Source organism: Aspergillus affinis (genome assembly GCF_023601865.1).
Source record: "Aspergillus affinis strain CMG 70 chromosome Unknown NODE_153_length_74943_cov_92_658323, whole genome shotgun sequence".
Classification (NCBI taxonomy): domain Eukaryota; kingdom Fungi; phylum Ascomycota; class Eurotiomycetes; order Eurotiales; family Aspergillaceae; genus Aspergillus; species Aspergillus affinis.
Window position 1 is genome coordinate 163 of NW_026515934.1, and position 16,459 is coordinate 16,621.

At 46.9% G+C, this 16,459-nt stretch overlaps 5 protein-coding genes across 5 annotated transcripts; 2 read left to right on the top strand and 3 right to left on the bottom strand.

Annotated features, from left to right (window-relative positions):
- Positions 1-796: 796 nt before the first annotated feature.
- On the bottom strand, positions 797-3,910 carry KD926_002498 (MFS general substrate transporter; the record flags this gene model as incomplete). The annotated part of the gene is made up of 7 exons (XM_053094184.1): positions 797-941; positions 998-1,172; positions 1,255-1,432; positions 1,724-1,944; positions 2,508-2,681; positions 2,746-3,651; positions 3,706-3,910. The coding sequence occupies 7 exons, from the start codon at positions 3,908-3,910 to the stop codon at positions 797-799; spliced, it is 2,004 nt and encodes a 667-aa protein (XP_052951000.1).
- A 1,248-nt stretch (positions 3,911-5,158) lies between these two features.
- On the bottom strand, positions 5,159-8,374 carry KD926_002499 (acetyl-CoA synthetase-like protein; the record flags this gene model as incomplete). Its single annotated transcript, XM_053094185.1, has 1 exon — positions 5,159-8,374. One exon carries the CDS (start codon positions 8,372-8,374, stop codon positions 5,159-5,161), a length of 3,216 nt encoding a protein of 1,071 aa, XP_052951001.1.
- Positions 8,375-8,863: 489 nt separating this feature from the next.
- KD926_002500 (Transaldolase) lies at positions 8,864-10,205 on the top strand (the record flags this gene model as incomplete). The annotated part of the gene is made up of 7 exons (XM_053094186.1): positions 8,864-8,936; positions 8,994-9,037; positions 9,090-9,218; positions 9,265-9,373; positions 9,431-9,662; positions 9,732-10,071; positions 10,131-10,205. 7 exons carry the CDS (start codon positions 8,864-8,866, stop codon positions 10,203-10,205), a joined length of 1,002 nt encoding a protein of 333 aa, XP_052951002.1.
- A 1,958-nt stretch (positions 10,206-12,163) lies between these two features.
- On the bottom strand, positions 12,164-13,436 carry KD926_002501 (cinnamoyl-CoA reductase; the record flags this gene model as incomplete). Its single annotated transcript, XM_053094187.1, has 5 exons — positions 12,164-12,471; positions 12,535-12,634; positions 12,689-12,861; positions 12,927-13,101; positions 13,167-13,436. 5 exons carry the CDS (start codon positions 13,434-13,436, stop codon positions 12,164-12,166), a joined length of 1,026 nt encoding a protein of 341 aa, XP_052951003.1.
- A 652-nt stretch (positions 13,437-14,088) lies between these two features.
- KD926_002502 (phytanoyl-CoA dioxygenase family protein) lies at positions 14,089-16,362 on the top strand (the record flags this gene model as incomplete). Its single annotated transcript, XM_053094188.1, has 4 exons — positions 14,089-14,293; positions 14,356-14,731; positions 14,789-15,109; positions 15,864-16,362. The coding sequence occupies 4 exons, from the start codon at positions 14,089-14,091 to the stop codon at positions 16,360-16,362; spliced, it is 1,401 nt and encodes a 466-aa protein (XP_052951004.1).
- Positions 16,363-16,459: the final 97 nt, after the last annotated feature.

The following is a 16,459-nucleotide window of genomic DNA, read 5'->3' on the forward strand; positions in this document are numbered from 1 at the left end:
TGTCAGCCTCACATGCTCCGATGGTATAGTCCTATTAGTTGTATGATGCCTGTCCAAAGAACTTACACCTATTAGCCTCAAGCTCTAGACCCAACGCACGGGCTGGAAAATGGTACGTTCTTGACCTGCCGTCCCCTCTGTGGCGTCTGAATGTTTTTCCGGCAGGATCACCCGGCTGGTTGGAGCTCCGCGGAGTTGCTGTGTTCATCCTGGACCCCAACCTTGTGGGCCCGATGGAGGTGGAGGGGGCGTCAATACCAGCCACTACTAGGCCGAACTTTGCGAGGAAAGCAAACAATATCCTAACGTTAAGCGAAGCGACGCCGACAGTCGGATAAAGGCTAGTAGAGCCGGAGGCAGCCATATCCAACAGGTAAATAGAAACGTGATTGACAAGTTTCTTAAACCCGAGTTACCGATAATTTCACTTGGTACTTCAACAAGACATGTGCATTCAAGCCGCTCGAGCGGGGGTCAATGGTCTGATTGGCAGGGGCTAAGAGGTTTTAGCTTGATCGGGAATCTTTCATGCAGCCCAAAGGCACTTCTTCTGGCTAACAGGCTACATTTGCTAACAATTTTGTATAATTTCTGGGTTTGGAAATAAGGCAAGCCATCCGGATAGATTCGGAGTGTGCAGAGTCCACCGGATACTAGTAGAGGTACTCCGTACGTGTAGGTGCGATATATGGCAGGGTATTATGCCCATTCACCAGGGTCTCGAAGCTGCTGTCGCCTTTCTCATTGTTGCTTTCATCATTCAACTTCTTCTACGCCTCTCGCTTCTCCCGAAATCTTATTTACGTTTAACCAGCGCATCCCCAGCGCCGGCGGCACCGAGACACAAAGGATCGCCACTAGCAAGATATTCACGTCCGCGACGGCCCGCGCCCACGCGGACCGGAAAGCATGTATCACACCAGGCCCACTCGAGAGTGTTTCTATGCCCGGGGTGCCCGCCTCCATGACCTAATCCGCGGAAACAGAGGGCGCGTACCGCGGTACGTGGGTGTGTAGCGCAGTGAGCAAAACTGTGTAGGCAATGGGAACGCCCATTGAGACACCCAGCTGACCGAAGAAACCGGCAATGCCGTTCGCGAAGAGGATGTCGTTGGCGTTCTCGAACACTACCTGGACCGCAATGTGTGAGATATTGATGCTCAGACCCAGTCCTGTGCCTGTCAGCGCCATGCATGCCGCCCATTGCGGTGTCGTTGTCGAAACCGTAATCGTCGTTAACAGACTCAACCCTACCGCAACTAGCACCTGCGTCTAGAGTAACCGGCATGTAATGGCCTGTGGCGGTGATAATAGCGCCACCAGCCAAAAGTCCTATCATGAGAGAAGCAGCTAGGGAGACCTGTTCTACGCCGGTGCGGATAGGCGAGACACCTTGCCCGGCCTGGAAGTAGAACGGCATGTAGTAGGTTGTCTGCTCAAAGAGGTGATTAATCTAGCAGGAAAGAGTAGTCGGAACAGAAAGGGGCCGTATCCGCATGATATAATCAGTCATGCTGTCCCAGAATGGGTAAAGCGATCCCCAGACGACAGTGCCGTTGTTGAAAAACCGCAACGGAATGGTGGCGTCGTCTCCGACCTTTCATTGCCAGAGGCCGAAAGCAATGACCAACAGACCGAACCCCACGAAGAGCCTAATCGGTGTAGAATCGGAACAGGAAACCTCGTTACCACCTGTCTGTAGAGCCAGGAAGGGACAGATTACTGAGGCTAAGAGAATGACGATGGCAACGTTGTCGAAGCTTCCCACTTTCTCCTTTAATGTCAGAGCTGGCGGTTTCAAGAGGGCTGGGGACCCCTGTGCAAGGTCTTGGGGAAAGAGGTGCCCGATGTCCAGTTCCCGCGCATAACGAATCGGAGGCAATTGATCGCATGGCGCAATATCATATGAAGCGGGGACTGGTGCGGTGGGCAGGAGTTTTTGCCCTGGTGGCGATCGCGACCGTCTGGTTTACGCAGTAGACGGGAGACGGGGATACTGGATTTGGGGGTTTTTCTTGGTTGCGTTTTGCTGTTGTTTCAGGCTTGTTGAATGGAAACGGTGGAAGGAAGACAGAGTCTGATAGACGTGATTATTTGGATCTGGTCCCTTTTGAAGTTTGGTTATGGGATCATGTAATGCTTTTGAGCGCAGTGTTTTCTATTTAAACTTTTATATAGATCAAACTATCACGAAGATTGTTGTAAATAAAACAAAGAATTGGTCATAGTGAGAGGTTCTCTGCAGTAAGTTATGTGATTGAAATGGCTCAAGGGTCTGAATAATAGACCGGTATTTCATTGCCATGGAAGCAACCTGCAACCTCGCAAACTCTCAATAAATAGACCCTGTATATCCTACTGCTTGTTAGATACTCCGTTCGTAAGACGGATTATTCTCGAAGAACTGTAAATGTGCAGGTACCCATAAGAAGGCATAAAGAAGCTGCAATAGACAGATTGTTAGATAATGTAGAATAAAAGATTTATTTGTCGAGATGAGCACGTACCAAGGAAGAGATTTAGATAATAATATCCCACGGCCTGAGTCAAGGCAGCTGAAATCAATGGCCCAACAAACATGGCCAATTTCCACGTAATGTTGGATAAGGAAAATGAGCGTGAGTAACCACCGTAGGGACCAAAAATGCCTGGGTATTCAGAGCCAAGCTCATTTGCTCCCCCTAGAGCATAGGGTGTGTGAGTGACCAAGCAGATGACACATCCAGATGAAATTGCGCTACTTACTGAACACCTCCACCGCTCCCAGTCCCAGTGGCAGAACCCTGAAAATGCCAATGCCCACCAGCGCGATGATGTAGATTATTTGAGCAGTTTTGCCATTCCCTGCCCATGAGTCTCCCCCAAGGCCCGGAACTCCGAGAAGCCACATGAACGGAGCTAGGAGTAGATACCCGGCAGTGACAGGATATCGCATCCCAATTCTGTCCTTCATCCACCCTGCAGGTACGACGAGAATGAAAGAAGGGACCTGGAGAAGTAGGAATAGTAAGCCCGCTTGAAGTGACTCCCAGTGAAAGATGGACTTGATGTGGATTGGGAGGGTAGTTTCGAAGCTCGCGATGAGGATGGCGAACAATGCATCGGCGATCAAGGCCATGGTGACTCGGCCTTTACGGAGCATCATCCAATAAACATTGTGTGTAGCAGGCTGATGCTCTGTTGAATCATTGATAGCAGACCTCCGGGGTTGCTGATCAGCCAGGGATTGGTAGGCTGGTCTTATTGTAGGGGAGGTTGGAGGAAGAAGTGGACTTCTATCGTGGAAGTGCCCTGAGTATGGACTACCGGGTCTGCTGATACCTGGACCTGGCCCTTCTTCGCTCGATGTCTCTGGGCTTCTCGGATGTTTCTCATGATGATATGGCCTGATGATCAAGGACTGAAGGGCGACACCTAGGATTGAAACCACAAACGTGCTGGCCCATGTTGTCGAGTACGAGGCAAATTGGTATAGAGAGCCTGACACAGCCGGTCCACACAGCAATCCCGCGGTGATGAACAAGATCGAAAAGCCCATGGCTTTGGCAAGGTTGTTGGGCCCGACGGTGTCCGCGATGATGGCCATTCCCACGTTCCATATCAACGAGCCGGCGATTGTTTGGACAAGCCTGCCGATGAAGAGCCCTGTGACTAAACCGCAATATTATTAGCTAGATTGATGCATTTCGTGTTTCCTCTACTCACGTGAATTAACCCAAGCAGTGATTATCGTTCCAATGCCATTCAGGATCCAAGAAAATACCATGAAGATATTTTTCTTTGGCGAGTGGTCCGCCACCCAAGCCGTAAATGGTGCGATGACAATAGATACTAGAGCATTCATGGCGAGAACTACAGATGTGAGAAACTGTGTTCGTGAATGAGCTTGATGTAGTCGATCTTCAAGCATGGTTGGCAAGATTGGTATAATGAAGCTGAAGAGAAAGGTGTCTATACGAGCATGTCAGAGCCTCTCAGAGAGCCATCAGCTAACACTTATCTCACCGGAGAACAGAGCCAAAGATGTCACAAGCACAACGAAAAGCTTTGAAGATCTCCATCTGTGTCCATATCGCCTGTATGAGTTGATACCACTATGTGTCATTCTGTGCAATATAAAATGTGGCGTCTATTGGCAATATGAGATTAGAGTTGTCAGTCAGGTAGACGAGAATGTAGTGAACAAGAATAAAAAACCAACCAGCTACTTATGACAACAAAAAGATATTACTAAGGACATGTAGGAATTTTGACAGCGGGATTCAAGGTGTTAGAAGGCGACTCACAAGGAAACGGGCATGCGAAAACAAACTTGAAGCTGTGTAGCACGTTCCGAGATATGCTAAGCGGGGTCAGTGGAACGTGCATGGATGAAAGCAGCAATGGATCTGCTTGGAGTGAATTCAAAATACAAGTATTCTTCAAGATCCTTGAAAGATTATGACCAGCTGGCCTCCACATCTTGCCAATATATGTCAGCTTATTTGTGTTGCGTTCAAAATCGAACTTAATACGAAGATATTAGATACACGAGCTTCTATAAACTTTCTGAGCTGTGTAAGGTGGCGTCAGCTCCTCTTGGTTATTCGGATAAGAAACTACCGGGAGTCGTAAATAGTAGCAGATATCTCTTGATGAAGGATATGCCTGTGTCATGCAGATGTGAAGAGATGAACGGATCTTGCATAATGTATGCAGAAGCTGTCATCATGCGCGAGTTGCAGAAGACCAGTTTAGAACCACCAGAAGTTCATGCATGACCTGGACACGATTAAAAGTAAAAGGTGGCAGATACTGAAACTATCCCTGTCGGCAAATATTGCTTTTATTAGGCCCGTGAAGTCACTTCGACTTTAAAATTAGTGTTCCAAACTATCAATATGCAGCTTGATTGATCGGCTACGCTTGAAACACATGTCTAAGATACTATTGGTGCAAGATGAAAAAAAGACGAAATAAAGAAAATCTCATGGGGAAAAATAGAAACATGGTTTGCATCATTTGGAAGGTTGCCACACAATATGCTCTTTATGAAACTTGACTTTGTAAATGCTTATTGGCCTTGATCAATCCTGCTATCTGGACAATTCCATCTGGTCCAATTACACGAACATTGCTTCATTCTCCACGGTGATAAAACGTAAGAAGAACAGTTCGGTCACGCTGCAGCAGCTATAATCCATTCGGGACAGTACCTTGCGACGACTGATGATGTCGATGGACAAAGTAACAGCTCTGGGGCTAGTGTTGCAAGTGCTTGTCGCGTATTTTCAGTAGAGAATGTGGGCAAGTCTTGCTGCATTTCCCAGCGACTCATCTCCCTCCAAACCCTCTCCACCAACATGGGCATCAGCGACAGGAGGGGGCAGTCAGGAACCTTGGCTAAATTCTCTAACCACTGGGAGTATTGGACCCCCACCAGTCGGCGTTCGCCGGCCAGCTGGTTAATCGCCTCAAATATGAGAGGAAGGTCCATAGCGGAATCACGATCTGGGTGCACCAGGTTGAATGCGTGACCTGCATAACCGGCATGAGATGATAGACGAAGAAGAGCGGAAACGACAAAATCCACCGGTACCAGATCCTTGCGGTGCCCGGGGAGCAAGGGATAACAGCCTGACCGAATACTGCTGGTCATCAAGCGACTGATAAAATCCTCCAAATTCATGGCTCCGGTCTCGCTGTGACCTAGCACATAACCCAAACGATAGACTGTAATGGGGAAACCCTTGTCCACTGCATCCCAGATGATGCTCTCGGCCACAAACTGACTCTGGGCGTACCCAGTATCGTAGCGCACGGCGTCGACATGAGATGCGGGCCTCTCGATCTCGGGAATTTCAGTACTTCCTGTGACCATTCCAGTTGGTCCATACGCGCTGATGGTTGAGGTATAATGGAGTGCTTTCAGTCGCCCAGAATTCGCAAATTGAATCATGCTCACTGTTCCAAGGGTATTTGCCGCACGATGACTAGAATATGGCTGTACAAAATTGACATGAGCCCCCAGATGGAAGACCACACTAGCCCACATGGAAAGCCGCTCATACTCTTTGTCGTCCAGACCAAGCTTGGGTACGGCGAAGTCACCGGCCACAGGTATGATTTTAGCCTCCTCCTCGGGACTCAGAACCAACTTATAGCGCTCGAGGATATTGCGAATGCGAACGAGAGCAGTAGCAGAATCTGAAGCACGCACAAGGCATGCTACCTTCTGGACATTCGGCAGGGCAAGGATATCTAGGAGAAAGAAAGCGCCAATAAAGCCGGTGGCGCCTGTCAGAAACACCTTCCCCTCTTTCCGGCTGGTCCAGTCTGGATACGAGGTCCCCGAAAGTTCGAGTTCTTGGCCTAACTTACAGTCATCGAGCCAAGGCATAGCTTTAGCTAGGTTCTCATGTTGTGATGGCTCACCGTTTCTCGCCTGGGTTATCAAATCCGACATCTCCTGTAGCGTGGGGTTGTCAAATAATGCGGCCACGGGGATTAGCACACCAAGCGACTGTTTGATGCTCGATGCCAGAAGAACCGCTTGCAATGAGGTGCCACCTAACGAGAAGAAGTTGTCACTGCCATTGAAATTGGTAGACGAACATCCCAGAAGCTCTCTCCACCAATGCTTCAGATATTCCTCTAGACTAGTGTCTCCGTTCGTTTGGATATCACTCGCGCCGTTTCTCAGGGGCTGAAGGTGCCGAACATAGTCGTTGATTAATCGTTTCCGATCGACTTTACCACTTGGTGTGAGTGGAATTATCTCGGTAAGCTGCAGGCGAGGAACCATCAACTGAGGCCCCAGAGCAATATAAGCCGCCCGGATCATGTCGGTCGTAATCTCAGGAGTGATGGGGACCACGTATGCAACCAAGATAGAGCCTCCCGCGGGCTCCTCTAGCATAACCCTCAGCGCAACTGCAGACGAGAGTAGCTGCGTCTCCAAGAGACTTTCCTCAACGGATTCCAAGTCAACCCGCTGACCACGGATTTTCACCTCATGGTCCCGACGTCCAAGGTAGTAAAGATCGCCCGTATCCGTTTCTCGCACTAGGTCCCCGGTGCGATAGAGACGTGTCTCCTTGATCTGACCATTTTTAAGCAGATGCGGTGCACAGACGAATACCTGTGATGTTTTTTCCGGCTGTCTGTAGTAGCCAGGCGATACCCCCTTTCCACCGACCAGAAGCTCGCCGATAGACCCACACGGCACGGGTTGAAGATTTTCATCCACCACCCAGGTATCGTAATTTTGCAATCCTTTTCCAATTGGTATATGACCGCTGTCCACGTCATATTGGCAGATCTCATGGTAAGTAGTGAATATTGTCGTTTCTGTCGGTCCATAAACATTCAGGAGACGTCGAGGCGGGCCGTTCTCGAAGATGGTTCGGATGGTGTGCACATTGATTGCCTCGCCACCGGTGAGAAGCGTGTCCACACAGGAATATATGTTCGGACAGACATGTGCGATGGTAGCGAGTAGGGACGTTGTTTGCCACATAACATCGATGCGATCGCTCTTCATTCGCCGCTCAAAGATCAAAGGATCCAGAATCTCGTGGCGTTCAAAAACAACAGAAGTGCCTCCAACCAAGAGGACTGACCAGATCTCCCACAATGAAACATCAAACCCCACATTGCATACATGACCAACTCGAGAGCCCCTTTTGACAGGTGCGAAGTGATTGAAAACAAGGTTGATCAAGCTGTCGGCCAAAACCTGCACACCTTTTGGCTTTCCGGTGGATCCTGAGGTATACATTATATGCGAACAACATTCTCTCCCACTTTTCGACACCTCGATCTGATTAAGGCCGATATCCATAGATATACCAGTATGATCGACAATGACATGGTGCAGGGTAGGGAGTCGCGTCTGATTTGCCGGGTCTGTGAAGACAATTGAGCAACCAGTCAGAAATTTCAGAAGATGCTCGTCGGGCAAGTCAACGTCCAGAGGAACACAGGAGCATCCTGCATATACAACAGCAACTTGGGAAATAATATGGTCTATTCCCCTGTTCGCCAAGATGACTATTGGCTCCTCTTTTCGGACCTCGTGCTTCCGAAGCTGAGCAGCCAAAATGGATGCTTTTTTGTGTACTTCAGTAAAAGTGACACGATAGGCACCATGTTCAATGGCAACATCACTCCCGAAACGTTTGAACTGTTGCTGGAGGAATTGTGCTAGCCCAACACCTGGCCGGCTATCGCGAGACATCTTTGGAAACTTGACGCAGTGCTGAAGACTAAGTTGGCTGTGAAAGAGCTGATTCTGCCCTTTAATTGCGATTAAATACTTAGCACCTTGGGTTCTTGCGCTCAGATTTCTCGCCTCAGGATCATCGCAGGATGTTAAGGTTACAACACCAGCCATTGGCTCGAGCCTCTGGGGCCGTGTGACGAGACCAGCTGGATCTTTCGTCACTCCGAGTTATCCGGTCGTGATCGGATTTTGAGCTGAAATAGCTCTCTCTGACTACGACTGCACCTTTGGCGTCATGGACTACACGGGTAGGTAGTCAAGATGGTGATACTATGCAAACTTTGGTAACTTGGCCAGCCATGCAGGCGTATTGTCACCATACGAGCCAGCTGCAAGTGTAACAAGATATGTGATCCACCAAGTTCGCATCATTAGTACGACTGCATGATAAGGCTTGATGGGAAACAGGTTTTGAACCACGTACCTGAGCCACCCACTGGTGGGAATTGAAAGGTTCTATATTTAGGTATTGCATGTAAAGAGCTGCTCCGGGACGTTGCTTCATTAAAGACTGAAGCTCAAGTATACGGGCTTTGCTCTTCACGTTTACACTTGCAAAACTTGAACCCACCATTTCATCGTACGTCCAAGACGATAAGCATGTCCGGCATGACTTTGTTAGAGTACCTCCGCTCGAGGACCCAAGTTGACCTCGACACCTTCGACATTGAGGGTATGAAGCCTAGTCTCTTAGTTTGATGTTCGAGAAACTGATGTGTTTGTGTTGAAGCTGCCCGTGAGCTCAAAGACTGTATCGATTGTACTTCTAATCAGGTAAATCATTTTTTGATCCTCCTAAATCTTGAACTGACTAGACGTACCATAGTTTGAGTATTTCAACGAGCTTTCAAAGGGAGGCAGGAAGGACGTCTTGGAGAAGGCAATCAAGCTCGCCCAAAAGGAACATGGCAATTTTGCATCGGTGACTATGGAGGAGCTTGCTGTTGAAGCTGCGGTACGTTAGAAAGACCTATGCAACTATAGATCTGACCTTTTGACAGGCCGTATACATGGCGATCGAAATTCGCCCATTCGTGAAAGGAGACATTCATGTTATGGCCAACCCGTGGTATGCGTACTCGAAAGAGAAGATCATTGCTATTGGCAGAAGTGAGTTATACTACCCTTCAACCGATTGACCACTAACCGAAACCGCGTTCAACGCAGGATTTCACGAACTCTTCGCCCTTCTGGATGCGGGATTCGATAGGACTCGATTGGTCATGAAGGTACCAGCCACTTGGGAGGGCCTTCAAGCGTGTCGCGAACTTCGGGATCATGGTATCAAGACATTGGGGACAACCCTGTTCACCATGGAGCAAGCAGTTCTGGCGGGTGAGGTGGGATGTGTGTCCATCTCTCCTTTCATCCATGAGCTGAAGGCATTGTTTGACGAAAGGTCTGATGCCTGTTACACGATTGATCCTTTATCGCAGGTCTTGAAATGCTAACCCGTTTAGCTGAATAGCTATCGTGACGGGGCTACTCTTCTTGACTTGTGTGTCAGAGCTCAGAGATGGTATGATCAGAACTATCTACCAACCAAAGTGAAAGCGTGCGCAAATATTGGCGTCGATGAAATTATTCAATTGGCAGGGGTCGCTGCCTTTACTATCGTCCCTGATGATCTTCGGCTGTTGGATTCTACTCGCCGAGGAGAGTCTGAAATCCACAGTGCATCACTATTCAACCAACAGTTGACCGACGCACAGAAAATGGACTATACTTCCTATATTGATGAAGAATCTAAGTACCGAATGGATTTTGCCCACGCAGACGATGGAAGCGCACAACTGAAACTCGGCCAGGTATTACATGTTCATTACTTCTGGTCCATGATTTCTCTATGTTCTAACTCGCGTATTAGGCAATTCAAATATTTTGTGACTTTCAGGTCAAGGCCGAGGGGATCGTGAGAGCGGCTATGCAAGGAGATTCATAATCATGCTATGGTTGAAGATGGATACCTGTGCGGGATAATCATCAAGTTGCAGAATATCGTTCTTAGTCATTTTATCGCCGTTTGCATATTTCTTGATATGCTATCTTTCTTTCCTCTGGCTCTACAAGACACGGAATTTGTTCCATGAAAAATCAATCTAAATTCGTTTGCTATCATGCTCCCTTCAGAGATATCTCCAGATTGAGAACACCCCTTCGTGTCATGGTGAATAAAGAATTATGAAGCCTGAATAGTATTATTTAAAGTTACAGTTGTTATACTCACATTAAACTAGATTCAATTGGATATCCTAGCCGTAGGACAACAATATTCGAATTCCAGTCGCTGTGCAAGTTTATGGCTGAACCATAAAAAATATATATATGAAGTCATATATCACTCAAGGTGATCGCCTACGTACCAGCTTGAAAATATCATTTCAAATTAGTTCAAACACTTACTGAAGTGGTGATGACCATAGAATTACCATGACAAGAAGAATATAGGAAGTCGAGTTGAATAAACGACTACATGGAGCAACGACCAGCTCATATACGCAAAGTGAAACCCCAGAGTGCTTGGAGCCATGGAGTCCTCAATTTGCGCAGTTCCAGGCCTGCTTCTTTTTACTTGTCTAACAGGTAAGCCACACTTTCCCGATTTCTGTCGCTTGATTCGTCTTTGTCTCATTCGTATCCACTAGCAACTCGTATGGAAAATACAAAAGCTTTAAAGCATGCACAGATCACTTTCCAAATACAGTAGTAATCCGATAGGGAAACCTTAGGCTTCCCACGACTTCCAAATTTGGCTTAAATTTTTCACAGCATGAGCCCGAGATATAAGTAGGACAAAGCACAACTGCTAATGACGCCGTCTGAGCGCGATACCTGGTAGCCACTTACGATGAGAGGATATTCCGAGAACTAAATTTCCAGGATATGTTGCTACTGGAAAAAGGTATATTCAATATCTATCCATTTCGTGAATTATGGTACATGGTATGGGCGAAGCACACATCACAACCCACCTGCCCTTAGCAAAAGCAGCCCTATTTGAAAACTGTAGCGCTCTATCGCCTCATTTGAATTGTTAAAATTAACACTTTGAAGTTTTAAATTCAGCTATGAACAAGACGATCCGAACTAAGAGGTTCCAGCCAACCTGCAAACTCTTTTGTTGATGCTCAATAGGCTAACTGCGGGTACTACAAAACTGTTGAGCACCGCATATGGCCAATTCAAAACCCGCTCGAAAATATTTGCTTGATACAGTAGTTTCGGAAGAATAGTAAGATACAGGGCGTAGAGGCTAAAAGGTGGAGTAGCTACCATGACGAAAGTTTGCTCCGAAGCCTGTATTTCAAGATATTGATGCATCTCATGTCAACAGATTTGCTAATTCAGTATGGGACGGGATAAAACGTGAAAAAATTTCTCATTCATTTTAGGGAACACTGCATTTCTGACAAGATATGCATCCTAGAGGTGTGTGTCTAGTCGATCATCTCAGCACAGAGTCTATTGGTCTGGAAATTCAGGGGCAACTAACACGTCATTCAACACCATTTCCATTCTGGCTGGCATTGCTCAGTATGTGCTCAAAGATATAGATTTGTTAGGTGGCAAGTCCTTTGATTCTGATTGCAACTGTCTGACACATGAACCATTCTGTCAGAAAGCACGCAACAGTGCCTTTTCCGCCTCCATGACGTCATCAATAGCCTTGAGCATGTCCGAAAATCACTGTAATTCTTTATCGAGGATATAGCGTTCATGGAATAAAAAACCAACCAACGTTAAGGAGCAATATTTTCTACTACTGACCTCCCAAGTTTTTTTTTTTTTTTTTTTTTGGGTTACAAGTATTCTACAGGGCATTGTTCTCCATGAAGACTCACTTCGGAAGAGCAGAAAGTCATTAGAGCGTGTACCACGTAACTGTAAGAATATTCTCTACTATTCCTCCATGCCTTCAAGTCCTTCCTCGATACTTTGCTCCAGTCCAACCCAGCCAGGACGTCCAAAAAAGTCGCGAAGCAACTGTTCGGCTCTGGGAGCCAACACAACATCACTGATATCCTCCCCCTCATCCTCGCGGGCATCCGGAATTAGCGTGTTATCCGGTCTCAGTTTTCTGAGAATTGCAATAATCTCTATCCATGTAAATGGGGCAGCAAATGCGAAAATTCGCTCACCATTAACATCTGGATTGAGAAGGGCTACAACGTGTAGACGTGCAGTGTCTTCGACATTGATATACCATTCTAGCAGGAATACAATGTATCAGTCATCCAAATGTGTGTAACAGTATTGTTTTGGGAACTCACGAGGTTGAAACCTGCGCATTATTGTATCATCACCCTTGAGGACGTCTCGGAGCGAGCCCATCGTTGAGCCGTATATCTCGGGAAGCAAAATCCGTCCATACTACTTATGTCAGTGATCAGGCAGAAAGTATATCATCTTCCAATAAGCACGCACATTTCCATCCGGCAAGACACTGTTGAACACAAACATCGGGCGATTCTGCTTTACCCATTCCCACGCACTCCTTTCTGCCTCCGTTTTGGCGGCCGCGTATATATGATATCCCTTCTTCTCCGGATGAGTAGACTCATCCCACGCTGCCTTGTAAGAAGTTTCGTTCCAAGTATCTAAAAAGAGTGTCAGACTGCCTGCCAATGATTCTTTGCAATGGGGTTTCCAATTGACAACCCACTTTCATCGATCCTAACGGGCACATTGGGCGTGGGGAAATGGGCAGCGGAGTTGGATGATGTCAGAACAAACCGCTTTACCGTCTTCTTGTCCTCCGCTAATTTGAGCATGGATTCCGTTGCTTGTTTCACCCATGTGAGAGCACTCGGGTCGGAGCCAAAAGACAGGTCCATTGCCTGTATTGAAAGACATAAGTATACGGAGCGCTCTTACTTCGTCCATCTGCAAACGATCGACTTACAATATGAACAATTCCCGAAACACCTTCCATTGCCTCGCTCAAAGAGACCGGATCATTCAATGCAGGGACGATGACGGACTTGTACATCTCATCCCCATACTTCTCGTGGAAGTACTTGTCTAACCATGGCTTCTCGGTTCTCACTGTACCTCGCACTCTGTAGCCTAACTGCAGCAAGATATTGATAACATGCGACGCAATATAACCATTGGCACCAGTTACCATAACAACGGAGCCCACGGGGATTGCATACTTCTCGCTGTCCAACATTTTGGGTGCTGTTTCGAGAGATGCCCTGTTTCGTTTAGGATCGGGTGTTTTACCTGCCTTTGAAATTGCAACGACTCTTGACTGTTTTGAGCAAGAGATATTGACACTCAAAGCTTCTTATATCACGATGGGACGCCAAAATAATTTCACCTGCTCTTTTGGGCATAATAGTGACATGTAGTGTCACGCGTGACTGGTGGTACATACGGCAATTGCACGTTGCCTAAGTTTTATTATTGTCGGATAATATCTCACAGTCAGCATTACTGTGAGTGACGCAGGAGGCGTTTTACTTTTTTCTTTCGCGTTCGTGTTTTGTAACTTAACATTTCATTGTCTGTATACTTAGTAAAAATATTTCGGTTGCAACTAATCAGTCGGGAAAAGAACCGCATTGACTAGTACTGCATGGAGCATTGGCTAAAAGCCCAATATTTTCACCAAGCCTGAGCTCTTTATCACAGATTATTTGGTCAAAATTGCCTCATCCCTGATTGTATCGACTAGCTGGATGTGAGGGGTAATGTTGCATCACAGATCTTAACACCATCCGAAGACATAAAGCATGGTTTCCGTAGGCCCATAATACCAGTTTTCACCCACAACTCTCACTCTCAAAGTATATTCAGACTTATCCACCTTTCTCGTCAAAATGTCCCAAACTGCAACGAAGTACCAGCCTGGAGTCCAGAATGTGCCCAATGATACTCCACTGGAAGATATCTTTTTCTTGCTCAAGCGTGATGGAGGAGTCATAATCAAGGGGCTGATCCCTGTCGAAGATATCGACAAGACCACCGCAGAGATCAGAGATAGACTTGATCAGGACTTGCCTTGGGATGGCGAATTCTTCCCAAGTATGCAAATTTCCCAACTCTAAGAAAAACACCGCATACTGATATTCTGAATCATTAATTAGAGGAAACGCGACGGGCACCGTCCATGATTGCCCTCAGCCCGACCTATACTCGAACCCAGCTCATGAATCCCATTTTCCAGGCAGTCTGCGACCACTTTCTCACCACGCGCAGCTGGTTCTGGTGGGGGGAGAGACGCAAAGAGTCGGTTTCCAAGCCCTACGCGATGTCCTGCACCGCCATGGAGATCGGGCCTGGCGGAAAGGCACAACCCTTGCATCGTGACTCCTTTGTGAACCATAACATCTTGAGCGAGATCGAGGTGTGGAATGACGATCGCGATGTCAATCGAGAGACGGCAGTTGGAATGATGGTTGGTGCTTGCAAGGTCACCAAGGAAAACGGGGCTACTCAATTCATTCCAGGCAGTCACCTATGGTATGTTTACTATGCAACAGTGAGACACCAAATCACTAATTCAGTCGTGACGTTTAGGGACTCGAACAGAAAGACCCCTCCCCTCTTGAAGGACTGTGCTTTCGCTGAGATGGAGAAAGGAGATGCTTTCCTTATGATGGCCTCTGTTTATCATGGCGGAGGGAACAATGTAACCTTGGACGAGAAGCGCCTAGTGTACTCGACGTTCGCCACCCGAGGCTACTTAAGACAGGAAGAGAACCAATTCTTAGCTGTTCCCCAAGATGTCGTGAAAAAGTACGACCGGGCCACCCAGAACTTCATCGGCTATGCCATCAGCGAACCTGCTGCAGGACAGGTTCAGCAACTGGATCCGATTTACGTGCTTTACCCTGAAATGTTGAGCAAGACTAGGCCAACTGACTTCTAACCTAGATTATATATTCTCACGCGGATTGGCTATCCCGGACGGCCTTCTAGCTTGTTGTGTTTCTGTTCAATCAAGACTGCACACTTCAGATTAAATTACTCCTAGTACTAGTAAACGATCCTTGTGCCATAGTTCACAAATTATAGTACGCAATCTTAGCTTGCAATTTCACTGTAGCTCTAATATAGTCTCACTAAACATATTAGCCTAACAAAGGCAACTTCTCTGTGATGGTTACTGCCAAGAGTACTAATTCAATGGTATGAATTAGTGCACCTAAAACAGGTGGAGGCCTAGTTGCTGGCTAGTTTTATGAGTCACTGTGGCCTTGATCATAAAAAGGCAAATTCGAAAGTCTTGAAACTTGACGGGTCACTACTATCTCGATCATCTGTCGAGAAGAACTCAACATGACAGGGCTGTTAGATCTTCCCATCGAGATCCTCCATCACACCTTTTCACTTGCCGACCAGAAATCGAGGAACAGACTACGTCTCACTAATGGGTTTCTCGGCGAAGTTGGTCGAACATGGACATTCTGAACAGCACGAGTCTCCCCATTCAAGGGAAATTATCCCAACTTCCAGAGAATAGTGAATGACCCAGGACTGGCAGGTCGGTTGTGAAGCTTTATATAGACACCATTGATTGCGATGATGACCCTTATTTCCACTACAATAAACATACATACCTACAAACCCACGACTCTAACAGCTACACAAGGAGTGAGATCAACTCAGACGAACAATCTGAATACAACATCATGGAGAGTCGCATCAACTACCCGGAACATATCCCACGACCATTCTGGCAACTCGTCCATTGTCTCAGTGCGCTTCCTCGCCTACAAAGCGCTGTCCTACGCTTTCATTACGACTGCAGTGATGACAAGAACTCGAATTATGATGTATGGCAAACCATTGACATGCGCGACATAGTAATGCATAATACACTGTCTGTGCTTGCCTCTCTATCCAAGTCTCTCCGGGAACTAACAATCCAAAACTTACGGAACATCATCCCAGTGCATCCTACTACTGTGGCAAACATCACGAAGGTTTTGAAAGAGATTATCTCGCTCCGCCTCAACATTACCAATCAAATTAACGGGGGCGATGATCTTGAGATACGGTTTCTTCCCAATGCCGCTTACATTGCTCACTCTATGTTCGGAGAGAGGAGGTGCACAATTTCTTCCCTAAGCTCTCGACATTCTGCTTGAAGCCAATGACCTCGAGACTAGAGCACCTTATCCTTTATTCTAACCTATACTTTGGATTCTATCCTAAGTGTGAATTGCTGAAGTTCCATTTTTCGCG